General features: G+C 36.8%; 1 protein-coding gene across 4 annotated transcripts in view; it reads right to left on the bottom strand.

The window, feature by feature from the left end:
• The window catches only part of ATP2A2 (ATPase sarcoplasmic/endoplasmic reticulum Ca2+ transporting 2), a 49822-nt gene that overhangs the window by 6824 nt on the left and 19315 nt on the right, over nucleotides 1–23683 (bottom strand). For all 4 annotated transcript variants that reach the window (XR_012676462.1, XM_075167742.1, XM_075167744.1 and 1 more), the window contains 14 exons: nucleotides 17323–17403; nucleotides 15382–15467; nucleotides 13944–14408; nucleotides 11105–11193; nucleotides 7796–7898; nucleotides 7140–7271; nucleotides 6926–7048; nucleotides 6535–6753; nucleotides 4849–5184; nucleotides 4365–4585; nucleotides 3101–3303; nucleotides 1735–1820; nucleotides 1199–1332; nucleotides 15–132 (listed from right to left, as the gene is read on the bottom strand). Coding sequence is in view for 3 of the 4 variants with exons in the window: in XM_075167742.1 (XP_075023843.1) it covers nucleotides 15–132; nucleotides 1199–1332; nucleotides 1735–1820; nucleotides 3101–3303; nucleotides 4365–4585; nucleotides 4849–5184; nucleotides 6535–6753; nucleotides 6926–7048; nucleotides 7140–7271; nucleotides 7796–7898; nucleotides 11105–11193; nucleotides 13944–14408; nucleotides 15382–15467; nucleotides 17323–17403 (2396 nt within the window). In the remaining variant the exon portion in view is untranslated. The remainder of the gene's footprint in view (nucleotides 1–14; nucleotides 133–1198; nucleotides 1333–1734; nucleotides 1821–3100; nucleotides 3304–4364; nucleotides 4586–4848; nucleotides 5185–6534; nucleotides 6754–6925; nucleotides 7049–7139; nucleotides 7272–7795; nucleotides 7899–11104; nucleotides 11194–13943; nucleotides 14409–15381; nucleotides 15468–17322; nucleotides 17404–23683) is intronic.

Raw genomic sequence — 23683 nt, 5'->3', positions numbered from 1 at the left:
ACACATGCACTTACTGGCAGCGGTTCCACATAAAGGATAAGGAAATGGAGTGACATGGACAAGCAAATAGCGCCCACCAGCCAGATATTTTCCCACGGGGGCATCCTCATCAAGGATTGATTTTCTGATAGACTGCAATAGAAACATGGTACATATGTGTACATAAGATACCAATAGGAAATTCAATAAATCAGAAAACTAGCTAGAAAAAGGAGCAGTATAGCAAGTCACAATTATCGCAGTCATGAAGAAAAGGAAGACACCAAGATATGGTTTATACATGTTGCAACTTTAAACTACCTTGGAAGTCTGCTTAGCAGTGCAGTCACAGTTCAGCCGCACATTTATTTTTGAAAGCCTTTGTGTGTTCTGCTCATTCCTGATCTGCTCTACCTTTTTCGTTAAGACCCCGACATCCTCTCCATGGGAGGCGTAAGGGAAAAACAGGCATGACAGCGTAAGACAGAATTCTCCCCAGTCTATTGTATGCCTGGGGACCTAGTGCACCCACTTCTTCTGAAGTTCACTTAACGACTGGATATACAGAGGGTCAAGTACTTGCACCTTCTTAACGCTTGTTCTTTCAGTTCTGCTCTTCAGATTCAATCTGTATTTGGGCTATGCTGCAGAAGAGGCTGAGATCCAGAACATCAGATGTAGAGCAGTATCTTACTATGTAGGACTACCGCAGTACACTTGTATTTAAAGTTTATTTGTTTTTAAATTAACTGACCTCTAGGCTATTTCAAGAAAAATACCCTTGACATTGTGCTATTTAGTGGTTTCCATTTATAATCTCATATTAATTGGCTAAACCCACACTCCCTTAGGGCAGGAAAAACTATTTTCCATATCTTCAGCATTCTTATTTTAGTTCTCCTTGATATCACTTTATACCAACATAGGAGAGATAATCTGATTGATTAAGCTTAGATTAGAAATAATGGAAAACATTTCAGTTGCTCATGCTTAGCAAAATACCAGAGTGAATTGGCAGACTTAAAAATATACCTTATGATAAGAGATTTCAAATGTTATCTAGGAGAGTCATTTTGTTTGCACTACCAGGATTCAGGAAGGAAATATGACTCATTCTTCATTAGTTGAGCTGTCCATACACTAAGAATCAAATTGCACAAAAGGCAGGACTTTGGATAAGCTATGCAGAAACTTTACTTTCCTATTTGGACATACGAACCTGTTGAGAGCATTGCACATCTCTATGGTGACAAGCACAGAAAGAGCCATTGTCATTGGATATGGAGACTCAAAAACCACACAGTCGACACCAGAGAAGTCTGGATTGTCCTCTTTGCACTGCAGAAAATGGCTCTAGAACAGAACATTGTGAACTCACTTCCACAGCTTATTAACTTTTAAAATGTAAAATAGGCAATTATGAAATAAGCAGTGAGTATTATAAAAACAAAACTTTCTAATATGACTCCTATAAACACTGGTTTTAAATTTTTGCCAGCTTTAGAAAACGTCCCCATTAGTCTTTTACTTAAAACAATCAGTCCTTCAAATTGTTTAGAAGCTCAGGTATCCCACCTTTGAACTTTAGTATTAAGACCAATTAATCATGATCAAGTTTTACAGTAACAAGTCTGAAAACATCTTGTTATATAAGTTTCTGTAACCTACTGTTTTCCTACAGTCATTTCAAGCAACAAGTATGAAAGAAGCATGTACCTCCCCTCTCCCCCCAAAGATATTAAACTGAGCAAATACCAGCTGATAAAAGGTAACTCTTGGACCACCATCAGCAGCGATAAACCACCAAGCAGCAGCACCCACTGTGGCAGCACCAACATAACCTTAAAGAAAACAAAGTGCTTTTTTCAGTTTTGTAAACTGTATGCAAGAGAAGATCTCACTTGCCACGCTTGAACTTCTACCTCAAGACCTCCAGTACTGTAAAAAAATAGAATGTAATTCATCTATCTCCTGTGCAAGAAATCTGATCCACCAGTTGTAACTTAAATAACCATTAAATACTGTACTAGTATCTGCTTATGGAAGCTGACAGCTAGAACTTAAGGCAAACAAGGATATCACTTGGAATAATCAACCTGCAATTTTTCTTTTTTCCTCTCAGAACCCAGTGTGTCTGTACTTCAGTTAACTAATACTGAGGCTTACTTACTTTAAAAGCTATGAAGTCAGTTAGGAAAATTAAGGTCACAACTTCTGGCATGAAGACAGTGTGTGTTAAGTATCCTCATATATACTTACTCTAGCTTTACAGTACTATAGCTTTATTTAAAGTTTAAATCTATATCCATTGATTCCACAAATTGATACTCCTTTATTTTCCCTGATTATAGCCAGGCCAGCAAACCTGTTGTGTTCTTCTACTTAAGTACAAAAATGGTAGGTTAGATACATGACAGTTGTAATTTTCAGATTTAGAAGTAGTTCTATGTACGACCTCAACAGCTAATGCAGGTGCACATTCACTAATCACTGGTCTTGGTTCTTCAATCCCAATCCCACAACAGGCTCCTCTTCCTAAGGCTGACAGTTATTGCATGGACAAGCTAAAATCTGCCGTCTCAATGCCTTGAGCTCAAAGTGTTTCAGCCTGGAATGAGTCAAGCGGGAAAAGGCAAGTAGGTGGCTGCTTGAGAACAGAGGTCACACTTGGCCTCAAGTTCATCTATTCCTGAAGGGCTTCTCTCTTTATGGGGACTGTAACACCATCCACTATCAGACAATTTTGAAGGTCTAATCCAGTATGGCAGTATATAAATTTTCTAATGGTTTCCGAGTTGTCGAAATCAAAAGATTCTGACAAAGTGGTGAATGTCATACTGATGTTATGCAACTAGGGCTTTTGGTGCCTCAGTTGCTACCAATGGTGGTGGGGGGGGGAAAATCACAACTTTACTGTTCCGATCACAGCATTGCTGGCAAATGTGCAAAACAAAGTGTGAATCTCGAAACAAAATAAAGGAAGAATACCAGTTCCACAGAACATCTATTCCTAGCTTTCAAGATTTCAGCATACAAGGAGATAAGACAAACTGCTTTCAAACAGATCTCAAAAAAATTTACCTGCCTAAGTTTACTTAAAAAAAAAGCTATTATTACTTACATCCAATAGCTAGGTAACGGAAGAAGAGCCATCCACTGATCAATGGCTCTTTAGGGTTGCGTGGTGGCTTATTCATGATATCAAGATCAGGAGGATTAAAGCCCAGAGCAGTAGCAGGGAGACCATCCGTCACAAGGTTTACCCATAAGAGTTGGACAGGAATTAGAGCTTCAGGAAAACCCAGGGCAGCAGTCAAGAAGATACTATAAAAAAACCCACCAGTCATAAGCTTATTCTTGTGCATGTAGATAAATCCTTTTAACACTTAAGCCTAAGCCTGTAGCATCACTTCTGTTCTCTCGTACGGAGTTACCCATTTAATATCACAAGCTGAATATTCACATTCAGAAAATTAAAAACATATCCAATAGCAAACACTTCTAACCACTGGCATATAAGTTTTGAAGCATTATCTTCTTCTGGTAACTTCAGGAATTGAAGAGTTTTTGCTTTAGCCTTGTTTTTTCCCCCACTCTACTTGTCTGTATAGGTAAATATATACATACATGCATAAAGACTTGCAAGCCACTTCTAAAAGACACTAAAACTTTTGCAGACATAATAGCATTTTAGCTCAAATGACTAAGCTTCATTATTGCCAGTCCCTGCAAAAATTTAATAAGCATGTAGCTTTCATGGCTCCAAGCCTGTGTGAATAAATAGAATAGAAACAGGGGCTGCAGCAAGAGCCAGATGAAAGACAGCTTTAAATTTTACAAGAAACAAGGCAAGACAATTGCTGTGTTATACTCCACTCTGGGAGAAAGTATGCTGTGATATAAGCAAGGGTTAGGAGATCAATATTTACATTCTGTTACCAGAAATGCAGTCTGTGGCATTGGGTCACCATTCCTTCCAAAGACACAGAAGACACATTCTTCTGTAACTTGAGGTTAAACAAACATCTAAGTTGTATCTGTGGCTAAATTATCTGAAATACCAGATCTTGTAATATTTGATTGAGGTTTTTTATTTTCCTATTCTAGAGAATTATTCCAATCATAGAAATAATTGTAAAGCATTTAGCCACCTACTGAGCTAGAATATTATATGCAATGCAATGTGAATCTTTTGTGGTACACTAAAATTCTCCAGTAAAGACTAGGCTAGAAGTACACAGACTTCCGCACAATCACAATGATCAATTACCTGGAGAACCTGTTTCTCTGGTTTTAGTGAGAAATACTGGAAGTAGATAAATAACTAACAAAAGACTGCATCATCACTACTCTAGTTCAAAGAAAAAAAAAAATCTTAAACCTACCAAACAACTTCTCCAACATTGGAGGAGATCAAGTAACGGATGAACTGTTTCATATTGTTATAAATTGCACGTCCTTCTTCCACAGCAGCTACAATAGTTGAGAAATTATCATCCGCTAAAACCATTTCAGAAGCAGTTTTAGCCACTGCAGTACCAGAACCCATAGCAATTCCAATTTCCGCTTTCTTCAATGCAGGGGCATCATTGACACCATCACCAGTCTAAAACAAGAATTTAAAGTTTAAAAAAAAAGAAAAAAAAGAAAAAAGGTGGGCACTTACATATACGACTAGAAAGGAATTTTGCACTGGGTGTGGTTTTGGATCTTTAAAAATCACTTTAAGTGCAGAACTATTCTGAGGCTTTGAGTTCAGGAAAATGTGGAAGAAGTGTTTTCCAGAATGAGGCATTAGTCTGACAAGGCATAATTTGGGTTTAAACACAGTATCTGCCTTTCAAACCAAGTAAAAATTCAATTACTCACCATAGCTGTAATCTCATCAAAAGACTGAAGAAACTCAACAATTTTAGATTTGTGGGAGGGTTCTACGCGAGCAAAGCAACGGGCATGGTGGCAAGCATCTCTTTGGGCAGCGAGTGTGAGTTCATCAAATTCACGACCAGTAAAGGCTTTTGTAGAAACATCTTCATCTTCCACAAAGATACCGATGCGACGGCAAATAGCTACTGCTGTGCCTTTATTATCACCAGTAATCATAATAACTCTAATACCAGCTTGTTTGCACAACTTTATAGATGAAGCTACTTCAATTCTTGGGGGATCCAACATACCCACACAGCCGACAAAGGTCAAGTTGGTCTGAAACAAGATAGCACCAAGTTTTAGTGCAAGATCCTGTAGACTTCTCATGGGCCATTAGCAAAACAATCATTTTGCTTGCATGCTAAATATCTCTCAGTGTAGTGACATTTGTTTTTACTCCTTGTCCACAATATTCTGTGGTTCTACATTGAGCAATTAAGACACTGAGAGCTATGTAATCCTGCCATTTGGTCAAAACCAGCGTATTATGCATGATATACTTGCTCTTATGTTAGATTTTTTTCCTGAAAGGGTTATTTCAGAGCAGTTATCTGTTTCGCCATACAAAGTCTTCACAGCACTTTAGCTCTGACACCGAATTCAGACAGCTGGAGAAGAACTGAGAAGTCACAAATCTATACGCACATTAACAAGTAAGATGAGGTAAATAAGAATTTAATGCTTTTGGAATCACAATGCTACATAGTACTATCTACATGATGAGCGTATGGGACGACACAGTTAATTCCCAGAGCATGACCACACTCTGAAATGGGATCCTACCTTTCCAAACATATCTTGCTCCAAATGCACTCGTTTTATTAGTTAAAATGTGCTCTAGTTGTCAGCCTTGCAAATTCAACCTGCAAGCAGTCAAGTCTGTCTTTTTCGTAATCAGTGCCAGGAGGACAGGGCACAGGCCAAAAACCCTCATGCAACTGTTGTCATTGCCCCCTCTCTAAATCCTAGATACAGGTTTCATTGGGAAATTACAGAGTAGCTAGGATGATCATCAGGGACAGAGCTTTTGCAGCTGACAGTATGGAGGAAGGGAAGTGAACTTGACCCTCAGAGCACAAAATGGCAGGTATGTTTCATCATAAAATCCCCAAAGAGATCTTGCAGTTGAGCAATGTCAAACTGAAAACCATTAACGCTGAAACCACAATGCAATTTTTGCAGTATTTTTCAGTCTCTGAAAACAGTTTAAGGTATTATGTTCCTGAGGACCTTATGTATACACAAAAATAATACAATTTGCAGGTGGCTGTTTAACTGATTTTTTTTTTTTTTTAAAAAAATACTTTTATCCAAGCAGCAGCATGTATACCAGCCACCAAGAACACACATGAAGTGTTTTTCTTTTAAACCCAAAATAAACCGGAGGAATGAAATAGGAGTGACAGATATCATAAACCACAGAATACTTGAAGTTTTACCCCTTAGGTTTCTTCAAAGAGACATAGTCTCTTCTTAAATGGAGCATTACCTCCACACATGTGGCTAACTATCGTGTCTGACATCAAAAATACTCAGAAAGAGAAAGCTCTCAGACGTAACCTCCTCAAGGAAAAATCAAACATAAGGAGAAGGAGAAGTGTTAAAAGGATATTTTACTAAACTTACCTCATAGTTAATGAAATTTGAGGAGTCCTCAAGATTCATTTCCTCTTTTCTGGGTGGATTGTCATGGGTCGCCAGAGCCAAGCAACGCAATGTGTCTCTGCCAGTTCCCCATTCTCTAATGACAGACATGATTTTCTGCTTAATTCCTGAGGTTAATGGTATTTTAGCATTTCCAACACGGACATGTGTACATCTGTCAATTACACCTTCGGGAGCACCCTGCAGAGACAAAAAAAAAAGTAATTTAGCTTAATGAATCCCTTTCCATTACAACGTTTGCTAAAATTACAAAGTAATTCCTTCAAGCTGCAGTTAGTTGTGCCGTAATTTTTTAAGTACTATGCTACCTTTGCAGCCTACATAACTACACTTTCTCAAGTGAGGAACTGACCTTAACAAACATCTTACTCATGGATGTGCGGCTTGGTTTGTTCGGTGTACAATAGACAGACATAGACTTTCTGTCTCTCGAGAATTCCAAAGTGAATTCTTTCTTCATGAGTTGTTTTATCACCTTATAAAAAAACAACAGCATAAAAACGCATTTAGATAATACATCTACAAAACTCACTCCCCAATGAAATTCCAGATAAAAGAGTACTGACCGAGTTGCAAGCATTTGCACGTTCAATTCTAGAAAGTCCTTTCAAGTCTGTATCAAATACATTCATCTTTTCAACCAGACAGGTAAGCGCCGTTTCTGTGGCTTCACCAACTTTTTCATATACTCCCTTAGCCTTTAGTTAACACAAAGCAAACAAAAACACAGGAGTTTACTTTAAACCTCAACTGGAACCTACCAGAGACAAAAGTTCAAGTTTCACAATGGAAAAAAGCGTAACAACTTACTATGGCTTATGAAACAAGCAAAACTATTTTTAAAAAGCAACTTGGAAGAGTACGATTCGTAGGAAATTTCAAGCCTTTCCTCTCAAGACCAGCAGAGAAACATGTCATACTTTATCATCAAGCATTTAAGTCATTACGAGATGTAGCAACCTTAAGGAGGCAAGGCAAAGCAAGGAAGTAGCAGTGCATTCTACACACCAAGAGATCTCCAAGTTCCAGATTACACTTGCTGCCCGGCTTTAGTTTTCTCAGTGTTCAACAAGTCATTCCCAGAATTAATACTTACGAGGACCTAAATACTCTGCCCCTTGACTAGAAGGGGATTTACCACTGAAAGGTATTACACAGACAGATGAGAACAAACATTTATCCTCATTCTCACACTCTCCTCTGTACAAGGATATATACTTACTTCATTGTAATCCAAAGAGGAATCATTACAGAGCGCACAGATGGTTGCAAGTTCCACAAGGCCATCGTACTGGCTACATTTAATAAGTTTGTCATCTTTATGCCTTTCCAAAGGAAGAAAAGGGGGAGATTTAAGTTAGTTATTTAGTATTAGCATCTTACCTTTTTCCCTTCTTTAATCCCTTTACTGTATTTCCATTTAGTACAATGTTTATTAGTTATGGACTTGGAACTACAGAACCAGAAATAGTTGAGAAGAGCAGATTTGATAAAGGTGAGTTCTGAACTTTAGATCAAACAGTAATGAACAGAATGACATGATTATCAAAGAAATCACTTCCTGAATCACAAAACCTTATTTCCTCAGTGACAGTCGTACAGCAACGTAGAAGAGAAGTAAAGAGCTCCGTGAAGAGGCATAGGAAAGCAGTATTAGAGAATGCGCAGGACTTGGAGGGGAGTTCTAATTAGGAGAGGGATACTGTTGGGTACCTTAGCTTCCTTAGTCTTACTGCATATTCTGCAGATTTACTGCCATGCATGAAATGTATGCACTGGGCAGGCATAAAAGCAGATGTGGCCTCTAATTTCTTAAAAATTAATCTGTACTGCATGTGAACCTCCTAAACCAATGAAAAGCTAAGTCATTTCACAATACAAATTCCAAAGAAATACTCTTTTCTAGTAGTCATATACAGTTAATGATGAATATCTGAAGTCTCTTTAGAAAGAGGGAAGGTACATTTTCCTAAAGTAACGCACTATTTAGACATTGCAAATAAGAAGCAACTTCTTTGCTTTCACATTTGGAAATAGACAGTAAATGAATCTCTTTTCTGGAACATTAGCATACTTCTGGAGTAAGCATAAAAGAACCAAGACAGTGTTCAGAACTGTTTTTTCCCCCCCTACCAAAATTAGCAAGACGTAACTCATACATAGTATCTTTCATTAAAGCTCTCAAGGAAAAAAAAGGTCTGGTGGTAGAAAGGCATGGATCACTATTCCATAAGAATTTATAACATAAACGATGTCTGATTACATAAGCTTTTGTTCAGTCTCTTGTAGTACTGCAAACAAATTCCAATGTTGTATAACACAGCATGTGAACAAAATGCATCTTAAAAAAACAAATATGTTTTTGAAGTTTCATTTTGCATATAACTCTACAGCCATAAGCAGTGGCTTTAAACAGTTCCCAGCAGCTCTCAGTTTGTCACCTCGTCTATCACAGCTAATACTTCCTGTTTTCACCTGTTCTGAACTTCAAGAAAACTAGCATACTGGAATATCCATAACTTGTTATACAAGGGTTTTTTTTTCCCCTTGCCTGTGTGTTCCTTATCAACAATTTCTGAAGAATGGCAAATGCACATGGATAAAAGTTTTTCTTTCTTAAAACTTCAGGCTTTTTGATTAGCTAAAGATGAACTCATTTGAAGGTGAAATGCAATCTGCTAGCTTTTGCCGCAGTTCTTAATTGTTGTTAGTTTTATGCTCCCAGTTTGCAAGTATGCACGCACAATGTTCATGCTGAGATACGACAAAACTACTCTAAACTGTTTGACAATCCCCTAACATCCCTGGGAAATCAGTCAATATGAAATTTTAGTTTTTCACTAAGAAATACTTGTAATTTTATATTCTGAATGCATCTTCGGGGAAAGTTATGTATCAAATACTTTAAGAGTAAATGAAAAATTACTGATTTATTGCAAAAATGTTTAATGGCTATGAAATAGAGTAGGCTGCCTATAGAGCTGTGGAAGACAACAGTATCTGAAATTAAGTACAACAAAGAAACATCTGTCTGGAATGGTTCATATCTAGAGCATGTCCTGCTTTGGGGCAGTGCCATGGATTAGACTGCCTCTTAAGGTCTGCATCAAATTTTGTCTTCAGTGACAGTCTGCAATTCACCTTACTTTAAAGTCACCGATCTTAAAAAAAGCTGTCCATAAATGCAGAAATAAATCAGCCCTAAAGGTTTGAGAATTTAGCTGTTGTTTCCTTATGCTCCAATAACAGCCTTTCTGTGGTAATTTCCCTTTCACAGAATGTTCTTTATGTACGTGAATGCAGCACGATTAACATACTTATTCACATTTCCCCAATTTCAGCAAGTAAAAATAGAACATTAACATACATTGATGACTGTCTTATTATACTCGACATCTGTCACCACACTATATTTTATTATTTTGTTTATCTAGAGCTCTTGCAACACCAGCTAAAGCATAACAGCTGAATGCTTTACAAGATCTAGAATGTCACCTTGCCCAAGTAAATGCTGTCTCCTGAAATGAAAGCATAAGCTATTGACAGCAATTAGCTTTGAAACAAAAGAGAGTTGAGGAATTAAGATTTCCAGCTGCTGAGAACACTATAGTCTTAACTGCTATGAAAATTAAACAGACATCAGTGAAGATTGCATGGAGTCAGAGGCATGCATGTGAAACTCCACAAGGTTGAGATGTTTACAATAACTGAATCTCAATTCTACTTCATACATACTATTCTGCAAGTAAAACTGAAGTGATAAGATTAAAAAACACATGAAAGACTGGCCAAGTAAAAGGAGCTGTAACAATCCAGTAAGAAGCAGCTCTTCTGGAAGCAGAACCCTAAAAATTCCAAGAGTTGCCAGGATGAACCACCTATCCCACTAGTAGAGACTTGCAACTGATAAAGTAAACCAAACGCATCATTCCTTTCCTAAGGGAGCGGGATCCCAAATCCCAAAGGCTGAGACAAACACACACATCTATTCAAGTACAGATGCACCAAGTCCAATGAACTACTGAGGGTAGGGGACAGGAATTTACAGTAAATTTAAGAATTAACTCCAACACATTCATAAGATGCTTTAGAAAAAACTTTCTCTTAGGCAGAGGAATTGGAAACATTGAGTTCACAGATTAACAGAGGCTCACCTCTTCAGATTTATGCAGTTTTTTTAAAAATAAAAAAGTAAACCTTGTTTTGAAGCATTGGGATAGCTAATCTTAGTCCAGTAAGATTTCAGTAAAATAAATCCTCTCAACCTACCTCTAATTTATTTTTAGATTATCAAAGGAACACTGCAATATTGGAGACTGTATTAAGTAAGTTTCATGAAGGTTTACTTTTCTAGAATTTAACCTCCTTTTACTGTTAATTTCTCCCCCGCGCCCAGCCCTTCAGTTTGCATTCTCACTGGTTGAGCTTTCATTTATTAACAATCCCTATTGAGTATTACATGCACCACTTTTCAAGCCTATGCAGTCAATGTATAAACAGACAAATATTTAAACATCAACAGAACACTTACACTTCTCCCATGGGAGCATATGTTGAACCAGTTACAGTAAATTCATTCAGAGAACAGCTATCTCCTTCTACTCTGTCCAGGACAAACATCTGAAATTAGAGTTACAAGTGTTACTACTGTTGAACAATAATTAATGCAAGAGATTTAAACAGGCCTTAAGCAAGCAGGTACAAGAGGCAAGTTCAGGTTGAATAAATAAACTAGACAAAACCAGATATGATACTCTGAACTTCGATCCCATATATGTTTGAACAGCTCCCTATATTGAAGCATGAAGTACAAAAAACAGCACTTCTGCTTAACAGAACTCATTTGAAAACTGAATTGTCGCACAAGTACATCAAAGAGTTGAAAAACACATAAACTATGTACACTTAACTTAAGCTGTGAAGACTACTCATGCATCCACTTGACGATCCTGACTACACGTAAGCTCCTCCAAGGCTTCAGACTTGTAAATTAATTCTCATGTATATGTTTGAAACAGCAGTTCCAATCAAAAGCAGCATAGGGCAGCTTGGAAACTGACAATTCTTCCCAAAGTAAAAATGAAAGAATCTACAAATAGGAGAAGCTTCTAGATCTAAGAGGTGAGGTTTTAGGCAAGAGCCAGACTATGGCCAGTTTCCCTTAATACCAGCCACTAAGTGAAAGTGTTTCCTGTCCTGGTTTTCTAGTTATAAGTCACTCTGCCACCCAGTACACTGGTAGCTTAAAAACATTCAGACAGCTCAAGTGCCCTTCTAGCACAGGCTGAAATGTTATTTTCAAATGAAGACATCAATTTGAAGGATGCAGTTGTACCCTTTAAGACACCTGCATCTCAGCCTTTCTTTGTTTCTGTTTCCTTTCTAGGAGAGCTGCAGGCAGAACCAAATCTGGGAAGATGGAGATAAAAAACACAGTGCCTGAAGCTATCATACTCTTACCATGACTTGCTGGAGTGGTAGTAGAGAAGAAAATAATTTCTCACTGACTGATAGTATATCTTAATGGAACTTCTTACCTGTTGGTTAGTATAAACCATTTTGCTAATGTCTTAACCTCCCCTCATTGTGCTGCCTTATGTTTTAGGCAAGCATCTTCACAAAATACAGCCTAATAGTTAGGTGTTCTGCAACTGATCTGCATCAGTGTCTGAAGACCCTATAATCTGCAAAGTTATTTTAAAAATCAAAAAGCTAGACAAGCTGATAAATTAAAAAGTCCACAAAGCAGAGTAACTGCATTCTCAGAGGGAGATACCGCAGGAGGACATTAAAACAATCTCTCAAGTCTCCTCCTAAAGCAGTATAATTTCTGACTGAAACATTTTAGTATAGGGTTCCTTTGGACACTCAGGAGTTACTACTTAACATGAAAACTAAAACTACAAGTGGAATTAATGTTGTAAACCAGACTTCTTAAAAAGCTAAGCAATCTCTCCGCTTAGAGTGAAACCAAGAATAAGCGTATTGTTTACAGGTATTAGGATTTCGCTATGTTTTGCAAAATCTTGCAATTAAGGTTATTCTGTAGCTGTCAGAGGTTAATAAGGAACCAAGTACTGCACAAGATCTAAAACATTTAGACCTCTAAATATAAGGAGTAGAGCATTTTGAGCTTTTAAATAAACACAACTTGAATGATGAGTTAACCAGGAAGTCTTCTGGTTTTGGCATCTGCATGATGAAAAAGTCCCTGCAAAGACTAGGGCAGTTATGCAACTCTACTGCAAGTAACCTCCTCTGGAATACTGATGAGCAGCTGCTTTGTGTCTCTTAGGTATAAATACTACAATACTTAAGGAAGTAGAACAAGTCAACCACCAATTAAAAAGAAAAAGCCATCAATGGCATAAGAATAAAGTACTTAAGGCTTACAAACTTTTGTCAAAAAAATACTGGTGTGCAGTACTCAACATTTACAGATTTGGAATTTAACCCAATGTAATGACTCTGAACATTTGATGTCATAGAGTTGCTATGCCACTGAACATCTACAATTATTAAAAAGAAGAAAATGTTTTTTTGCCATAAAATTCCTACACAGAATATCAAGCATATGGGAAGCACAGAGAACTGGCAACTTAACATGCATTATGTTAACTGACTAGCTATGAAAGTTCCAAATTAATCAACACTAGAAAGAATATTGGGGAGAAGGGAGGAGGGGCACATAACTTATGCTTACCTAAAAATATGCCATACGTTGAAGATGACCCTAGCAATGCTGGTGACAGGGTCAACTGCACCTCCAAGTTGCCAGATTAGTCATATAATATTGCACGCTGAAAACACTAGAGTGATCTACATCAGACCAATAGGAGCTATTGAAGATAAGATAACCAAATAAAGGTAGAACCACTCAGTAGTGAAAATACCTTAGACTATCCAAGTTACTGTAGTAAATCTTCCACCTTTTCCTCCCTCCTAAGTTCCTCCACCATTGTCATCTTGCTAAATTAAAGACCTAAGTGTTTTACACTTACACACATCCTGATTCTACAGTGTAACTATCCTACCTTTCTGAAACGGGATAAATCATACTAAGCGATTACCAGCAGACTGAATGGCTTACAGACAAGTCAATGGAAAGCTGCTTGCAAACAACTTTCTCTGCCATCAAGCGCGGGTACAGCTATTTTTGGCCATGACTAAATAAGGGAAGAGATAAAGCCTTAAACACTACATAGTGGAAAACTGAATTAAAAGTGGAAGCTTATCTTAGGAAAACAAAGCAAGATTTTGATGATATGAGAACCAAAAGACTCACGATCAAAAGAATTCAAGCAATGCTGACTATTCATACAGAGTGGCTGAGAAGAAAAAGAAAAATAGAAGAAGCTATTTCAACATACCCTGCAGACTGACATCTGATTCGTGGTCAGAGTACCAGTCTTGTCAGAACAAATAACTGAGGTGCAACCCAAGGTTTCCACAGAGGGAAGACTTCTAACAATAGCATTCTTCTTGGCCATTCTCCGGGTTCCAAGAGCCAAGCAGGTGGTAATGACAGCAGGCAGACCCTCAGGAATAGCAGCAACAGCAAGAGCAACAGCAATTTTAAAGTAATAGATAGCACCTCGAATCCAGGAGCCACCGTGAACCGGATCATTGAAGTGACCAATGTTTATTATCCAAACAGCGATGCAGATAAGCGAGATGACTTTAGACAGCTGCTCTCCAAACTCATCCAGTTTCTGTTGGAGCGGGGTTCTCTCTTGCTCAGTAGCCACCATCTCATCACGAATTTTGCCAATTTCAGTGTTTACCCCTGTTGCAATAACCACTCCCATAGCTTTACCAGCAGCAATATTAGTACCCTAATGTAAATGAAGAAAACAAAAGAGAAAACTTGTAGTCAATCTATAAACAGGTTTTGGTGGTGGGTTTTTTGTTTGTTTTTGTTGCCCCACCCCCTTTTTTTTTTTAATTTAAAAAAACCCAGCTTATATACAAGTCCAGACTGTGTTTCAGCTAGGATATGGAAAAAAGGTGAAAAGGAAGAGAATGACATTCCCCCAGTATCTGTACGAGAATACGCCAATGTACAATTTCTGCTTACAGAATGGGCTCAAAATGAAGCAGTATTGATCTATTATAAGCAGCATAGTCAAACCCAGCTGCTGAGTAAGCAGTACGTATTTCACCTGGAATCTTAAGTGTGTTTTTCCTTTCTCTTTTTATTAGGATTGTATTTTGCCAGATTTAATGTTATTTACTGTGAGTAACAGATGTGTTCTGTGGGGGTCCCTGTGTAAACATACTTAACGTAAGAAAAAAGTTAGATTTTCTACAAGGAGCCTACCAACAATAAGAGAATTATTATTTTGTTATCTGAAAGGCATTCAATGCTTCCTTTAAACAAATTTAAATAAATTGTTTCTCTCCTACATAGAAAGCTGGTTCTCAATTTTAGCCACACAATACCACAATTTGTGTGGGCATTCTTATCAGTGTTAAGAACTATTACTTTAGAAAAGTAGTGTAGAAGCACTTTAAAAGTGCATGTGCTCCCGCCTTCAAGACTTTCTTGTGAAGGACAAAAATCAGTTTCCTCATATAAGCTGGTTTCAACAAGCATCTTTCCTGAGGACAGCTTTTATTAAAAGTTACTTCTAATTTTTAATTGATTTAGTCCGATGTATATGGAGACATGCATACAGATGCGTATAGAGAATACAGCAAAGAAGTCATACAGCTTTTAGGTGAAGACCTGAAGTTCTGCATATTTTTGTTTACCAGCTTCAGTATTATTTTATAAAAGTTTTGAAAATTTCAAAACAAATAACTTACAGAAAAAAGCATGTTCTTCTTGTCTTGGTTTACAGCACGAGGATCAGGCACAGGGTCAGTGTGCTTAATAACAGACACAGATTCACCTAAAATAAAGATAATAGTCTTAAAAAGAGATTAAACAGGTATCATCTTGAGTTCCAGTAGGGAATCGAAAAGTTATAATCCTCAGTCCTGAAACTTTTTTTTTTTTAAGATGTCAAACTTCTTTCCTCAAATGATTTTATTTAATTGCTTAAGTGAAACAGGAAATATTTCAGCTGACCAAAAAAACTGAATGGCTGGCTTTTAATGAAAATAGTAAAGGATTTAAGTAAACATTTTATATAGTTAGATTTAGATTTAATGATGCATACACCATGTCTTTTAACGAACATGAAAAGTGGTCAAATAAGCAGCTGGTACTCCACTCCACCTTTTAATGTAGCAAGATCTACTGCATGAATTAGATATTGTGTGTGCTTCTCATGTAGCAAAGAGCATTTCTGTTCTCTATGCACTGTAAGAGGTACGTTCTCATTTAAGAAATTAGATGCTACCACAGTTATACATCTGTGATGGTATACATCACAGTTACACTGGCAGACTTTAAAAAAAAATTCAAGTGTCATGCAGCCATCTGTAAGTTAACTCCTTTAACTGGAAGTCTTCAGAGAACTCTTCCATAAAAACCTTAAATATATCAACTTCCATAAACATGTCACACAGGTATAGAAAGGTTTCTTTTCTATAAAAACGGATGCTAATTACTACATCAGATTTCACAGGTGGTATCTCGGTGTCTGAAGCTAAGAGCACATTACTTTTTGCAAGCTCAACAGAGCCAAAGCTTCCTACCTTTAAAAGCTTTGTTAAGTAGCATTTTACAACATCAGTCCTACTTTATTAGTTAGGAGACTCAGGCATCCATTTAAAATAGTCTGAAAACAGAAAAGGTTTTCTTTAAAAAAATAAATCTGTTATTTAAACAAAAGCAAGGAAGTATTCCCTTTATATAGACTTCCAGTGGATTTCTTCTTCTACTTATTTCAGTTCTGATAGCTTGACAAACATGGAGTGCCTACATTTTCTTACGCTAAACATAAGTAAGCTTGATCAGTTCTGTGCTATTCAGGATCTGTACTGAGAAACTTTGGGGCCTGCTTCAAGACAGTTTCGAGGATAAAAAAAATAGGTTTCTTATGAATACTTCACTGTTTTAAAATTCAGGGCTAGTTAACATTAATTTATGCTACCAAAACAGGCAGACAGATCTTCATGTTCCAGCTGAGGGAAAAATGTTATAGCATGCTTGGTTGATTCCTAGCTTCTTTCCTATATTCAGAAGTACTGCTACTTTGTTTTGTTTTCAACAAATCTGAAAAGTGCTCTAAATATAGCTCCTGCACTTGAGAGCCAGTACCAGAAAACACATGAATGCGGATGCACAGAATTTCAGCAAATAAGGCTTTAGTATACTGAGTCTTTAGTAACAGCAGTTTAAAAGCTGCCTATATTTAAAAAAATCATTCTCTCTTGTGAGAGAAGATGGATAACTATTACAGAAGACATTTAGTAATATTTCCGTACTTTCATATTTGAGCAGTGACAACATGTTCAAACCTAGAAGACTGTATAAACTCAAATAGAAATTCTTAATTTTTTATTTTAGTTTCCCACAAGTTACCAGTGTGTGTCTCTTGGGGGCGGGGGGCCCCAAAAAAGCATTAGGAGTCTCGGTAAGAATGCTCATCCCACTAAAGCGAACATGTAGAGCCAATGATGAAGCAACGCATTCAGCCACTCTAAGAGCTAAGTTACTAGATCAGAAATTTACTGCACTTGAATGCAACATAGTACTTGAATAGATACAGGCTTGTTTCTAATGGATTATTCTAAACAAATGGTGAAAAGGCACTTTCAATTATGCACACAATTATCCAAAATTCACAGAAATTATACCTGTGAGAATTGACTGGTCTACCCTTAGAGTTGTAGACTTGATAGAAGTAATTCTTATGTCAGCAGGAACCTTGTCTCCAACTACAAAGAAATGAACAAGACAAAGTTAGAATTTTGTTATTTGAGAGATTTCTAACCAAGCATACTATTACCTCTATCAGCCAGGAAAACAATTTTCCAGTAACTGTTCAGATGACTAAGATTACTAACAGCTTATTACTGCTTCTGTGGTTTGCAATACTCCAATTTTCTGAGTATCCAATACACTTTGGCAATTTAGATTTGCCTTCAAGATCGCTACCCCTACCTAACTTCAAAGAAAGAAGTTGTAAATCACTGGATTGTTTTTCTAATCACATGACTACCACTTGACAGAAAAGGGAAAACATTCTCAAGAGAAAGATATCAATTTCAGAATATGTATTTATACCAAAACCCTTAGCTAAGGTGAATCAAGTTTCCTTTTCAGAACAACTGTCCTGGAAAGTCTTCTGGTTGTTTTCTCTATGCCCAAAGTCAGTCTTCTGCTCTCCAACGATCAGGATGTTATCCTCATTTACTTATTTAGAAACCACAAGAAGTTGTACTTTCCTTTTCTTTGGCACAAATTGTGAGAATAACATGCTTCTGCAAATCTGCTCTTTCAGTGTTATACTTTGAATACTGCCAGATGTTTCAGAGTTGGAAGTTAATTTCAGATCATTCACTAGCTTTATTTTTCAGTAACACTACTCTATTAAATATACCACAATCCATATCCCAGTTAAAATTTTTGCAGAACTCCATGCTATGTTTATTTTGTCATATATATTTCTACTCTGCAGAAGACAACACTGGAGAAAAACAAAAAAACAACTCACAAACAAACCAAAAACCTCCATCAAGTGTTTGAGACAGTAAGGCAGCGGAGGATACAAGAAGTTAACTGTACACTCAAAGATGGCAAAGAGTCATGAAGTCAGTTGCTAGAGCTGCATGGCCAGTTTAGCTCCAGCATCTCTACAATCCCAAAATTAATTCTTCCACCTTCCTACTTTCTCTCATCTAGCTTTTCCTAGTTTTTAAGAAAAGAACTAAAGCTCCACCATTTTGTGACTACTGCAAATAAATGGCTGCATGCAAATTAACTTGCTGAAATATATTAATGAGAGTCACGTTTCTGACTCATATGGGGAGGTTTCTACATTCTGCATATCAATATTGCTAATGAATGCATATAATCAAACTTATTCCTAACGTAATTTAACACTGCAAGCATTCAAGTGTCAACTTCCTTTTTATTATAAAATAATGCAAAGAAACAAAGAAAGGAGAATAACTAGCTAAAAAGAGCTAATCTTCTCAGTAGATGGACTCTGTGTCCCTGCAGTAAAATTAAGACAAGCTGCAATTCCTGCAGGAACTGCTTATGCAACTAACAGCAATAATGCACATTAACACATAATACCACGAAAAACTCCGCAGTGATGTTACAGCCTTAGGATGTACAACCACTATGGAACAAAATGCTGCCGAGGAGAATTAAGTGCTACTTCAAACGTTAAGTAAAGTTGCACCACGTGATTTTTTGTAAGGTCAAAGAAACCCCAACCATTAAAACCAGCAAAAGATTGCGTAGTTTTGCTTGTAGACTTAGAAGTGTGTTTTTAAGACTCTGTATATTAAGGGATCCAATAAATAGCCACAAATTCCCTTTTTGTATCATTATAGCATGTGAAAACTAATTTAAGCCACAATGCCCTTGAGCAGCAAGAGAAAATAGCATTAGACAAACAGTGACCTAGGCCAAAAATGGCAAAACTATTCAATATGCTCTCCTGATGTCATGAGGAGGTTTACACACAGACATATAATAGCAGCTGGTTTTCAGATATCACTGAACAACAGGCTAATACCTCAGTGCAATGTGGCATAATGCCTGTCAATCTGCATAAACATTTTCAAAGTACTTAAAGCAGCTGGAAAACTACAGCCAACTCAAATACACTACCACATTTGACAACACTCTTAAAGACTTAATCACTCCATAAGACAAAAAAGAAACTGTTAAAAAAAAAAAAAATCTTAAAACATTCAAGTAACTGGACAGAACATATGGCAAAGTTTCCAAGTCATTTTCCAACCTACTTCTTCTGAACAGCTCTAAGTTATTCAAACCCAAACAGAATATTCACAAGATCTAAAAGTACTAGGAGAGACACGTTCTAGTAGATAATTGATATTCGAGCATCAGTATTTCCATGAAAACTACTACTATCATTATCAATTGCCCGAATCACCAGAACTGAAGTGTTAAATTTATTATGATACTGCAACTTTCTAAGTTTACCTGAAAAATTTAAGATAAGACACATTATTCACTCACTATCTCCATTTCAGAAGGCTGTAGTAAAATATTCAAGTCATTTCCAATAGGCAGGAAAGCTGTGCATCAGGGTCAATTACAGAACTATTTTAAGCAGCTCTTTGCAAAATAAAAGCTATGACACTAAGTCATTTATAGTCTTGAATATATTTTCATGAGCATAACTGAAACTGAATATAGATAGGAAATCATCCTATGATAGATAGGAACCCACAGGAAATTTTTAGTGAGCAGTCTAGTGCAGATCTCATCTACAAGAAGGCTTTTTTTCTATACACTTTAACACAGGAAAGAAACTGGGGGGTTTTGTTGCTTTTTGGGGGGGGCTTTTTAAATTCAATTACATTTCAGACCACAGAATCAGTAAAAGTATTACCCAAGGCTTGAAAAACAAGAAATTAGAAGGTGAATATGTATTTGTGTGGCTCAACAAAGAGCTGCTACAGTCTAAATGGATACAACCCCATAGTTTTAAGTCTAAAATAAGAAGTCAGCTGCAGAAGTGTTTTCATTCATTATTTTAACCAAAGTTTTTAATCCTAAATAGTCATTTGATTTCTACAAACTGCCCAAAACTGCTTTCAAAACTGCCCAAATACATGTTCTTAAAGCATAGTTTAGCCAAATACGTAACTACTGATTAAAACAGCCCTTCTAACTATAAAATTGACTGCTGCTCAGAAGAGCGAGAACAGGATTTGGTTCAAATCATGACAGCTTTATTCGTAGAATCCTTTTAGTCATGCATAGAATACTATTTCAGAATATTTTGTGCTGCTGAACTGCAGCACAAGATGAAGGAATCTATTTAAAAACAACCTGGCCCCTGTAAGGGGGTTAAAAAAAAAAAAAACAACCCATTTTATTTAACTGTGCATGAGTCTATACAAAGCAGACAATTTACAGTTACCACTCCTTGATAGACACTGGAGTGGCATTTAGTTGCGATATGAATTTAAAGTTTACATCAATTGTTTTAAACAAGCCATGTGCCTTCACTGAAAATACAGACAATTTAATATCTGAAAACGCTGGGTTCTTCAGCCACCTATAAGTAACTAGCAATGTTATCTTGCAAAGATTCCCACCGATTATATCCAACACTCTAGCCTTTCTTCTCAAGTTCAAAGTTCCCCCCATTTTATCTTACTCCTCCCAGTGTTGTTGCAATGTTATAGATCAATTTCCACTCTCTATGCACAGTCATTACATATATGTTCAATTTTAAGCGCAGTACAACCCTACATATCAACAGAGCACATCCCGTAATACAGGTGTGCATTTGAAGAAATTATTGCATTTCCCCATGAAGGGGCTTCCTCATGACCGAGTCTTTAAAGGACAATCCAGCATACACACTGCCCTATTCAATTTGCAAAGTTAACTTGAAAAAGAAGATGATTGAAGTCTCCAAATCGACTTCAAATATAGAATATATAAGCAATGTTAGTCCCAATTTAATACTCAGCAGTGACCAAGTCCTGGACTGAAATGATGGACTTACTACTCTGATATTTCTTTTGGGCACTGATACCCCTTTTACTTTTACCAGGTTCCCCCTTTTACTTCACCAGTTTCCAAGACAGCAGTAATACTAAACATTTATCTTCAGAATTCTGTCAGAATACGGCTTGAGACACTCACTGAGAGACTTCTACAGCCAAAATGCATTATTAGCATGTTGTATGCTAGATCAGCCTGTAATTTAAGCAGCCCAGGAAGATGGGCAGAAGTGATGGGGCACATGTTCTTTGAACAATGAAGCTGGAGGGAAAATAAACTATTAAACCTGCGTGGATTTCAGTCCCTGTTGTATTTTCAGCTGCATCTGGGTATCAACAAAGAACTTCAGACTACAACAGGACTGTACGTATCTTTCAAGCCTCGAACGATATTCTAGATCTTCTAATCAAAATTGTTGATGACGGCAGGCTCAGGAAGCAATATTAACTTTACCCCCAAAAAGCCACTATGATATACAGGAGTCCTCAAAACAAAACTACTATTTTAAATGTGTACTTTGAACACTGTTATCAGCTCTGTTAACTGCCTCTGATCCCTCCCACAACTGAAGACTTGCTAAGGGGAGGTTTACAGACCGGTACATTACGAAAAGTGAAAAGTCTTGCTTCCTTTTTATGTTTATATACATGTTACAGGAACAATTCATCTTAGCAAAGTAAGTGATCTGTTTGCAAAAAGCCCATCTAAGTGATCACAGTAAAACGAAAGTAATTTTTCCTGTAGAAGTCAGAATGGTTCTTCATATACAACATGTACCTAACACCTTCCTATTTATGTTTATCATTAACCAAAGCTAGTGTCGACCTATATCTGCTATCAGCTGGTTAGGGTTGGAACGGGACTTTTGCAATAAAGATTAGCAGTACAGCTCTAAACTATTCTGCCACTGTTATCTGATTTTGTAACATTTTTTTAGACAAGTTCTGAAGAACTGGGATACTTTTTCAACATATGGTTGAACCATTTGGGAACACAAACAACAGTTCCTGAAAGTGAGTAACAACATCCCAAAAACAACTTCCATAAAACACCAAATTAAGAGGACAAAAAAAAAAGGTGTAAAATTGCAAAAAAACTTCTGCCCTTTTAAGTGTCTTAATCAATTAAGGTTCATTGTTGAAACATTCCATGTATTTTGATTTTTAAGACATAGTCTTTCTCCTGTTTTATTAGGATGGTCTAATTTCATCAGGCTAGGGTAGAAATACTATCAAGTTCAACAGATGTAACTTGCCACGCTGCTATTAAAACATCTCTGATACAAAATACACTATGCATGTTTTTTTACCATCAAAAGGAAAAAGGAATAAGTATTAATTCTTTTGCCAAAAAACATTAAGCATTAGCAACTATTTTCTTTAACTGTTTCAACGTTACATATTATTATGGGCACAGTTATTTAAACCACTTTTCCTAATGAGATCTTTGGCCTCTTAAAGAGTCAGTTATTTCAAAGTCCCCTCTCTTGCCCAAAAATAAGTTTCTTATCCTCTAAATTAGAGGACACACCATTGTGTGAATATTTACTAATACACTGAGGCAACTGAAACTTCCTACATGAAGTGTCGGTATCACCATAAGGTTTAATTGAAATGAGTAGGCTTAAATAACACATATGGGATGCTACATACTTTGATCAACCAGAACTGAACGCTGTGGGACAGTAATAGTTAAAACTTACACCTGAACACGAATGAACTGCCTCTATTTAGACATATAGCTGTTGCAGCACAATTGTTTTTTATATTAAACTTCCTTAACACAAGCTCAGCTTAGCTCCTCTTCCCCCCTTGCATGCATACAATCTAGTCTTCCTATTGTGTTTGATTTCCTTAAACCATCAGAAACTTAATTCTTCTTCCATAATAATGAGTTTTAAGTATTTAACACTTCCTGTACAGGGTATAATAAAATGCTACCAAAAATCAAAAGCTCTACCAAACAGGAAGATTATTGAGTCCATCTACACTTTCATACAAGGCCAAGAGTGTCAAACTGTCAAAATTAGAAGAGTGACTATGAAATACATTTTAAGTCTGAGTTTCCACTCCAAACCAGTAAGATAGATTTATTTTCCAACAAGACGAAGATTATAATAGCACTAGTCCATTCAGTTTTAACCATCCTAGTAAAACAGCATTTGCTTTTACTGCCAAGATGACAGAACAATACATTTGAATACATCCATCCTTTGCATTTAGGATACATGCTACAGATTAGACAACGTTCATGAAATAGCCTTCTCTATCATACACCATTCTACATTCTGGACAGACAGAAAATATCCATGGAGCCTACTATGCAGCGTATGCGGAAGTGTGATCCTACCCTAAGAACTGTTAAGAGGTAGAAGTTAAAAAAAATTCAGATAGAACACTTACACATGTTGCATTCTTATCAATGAAAACCAGAAGTACAGAAAAAGCTTAGCTTTCTGGGAGCAAGATATTTTAAGGTCAGAACTGAGGGTTA

Source organism: Calonectris borealis, chromosome 18 (genome assembly GCF_964195595.1).
Source record: "Calonectris borealis chromosome 18, bCalBor7.hap1.2, whole genome shotgun sequence".
Taxonomy (NCBI): domain Eukaryota; kingdom Metazoa; phylum Chordata; class Aves; order Procellariiformes; family Procellariidae; genus Calonectris; species Calonectris borealis.
This window is presented reverse-complemented; position numbering and strand designations above follow the sequence as displayed.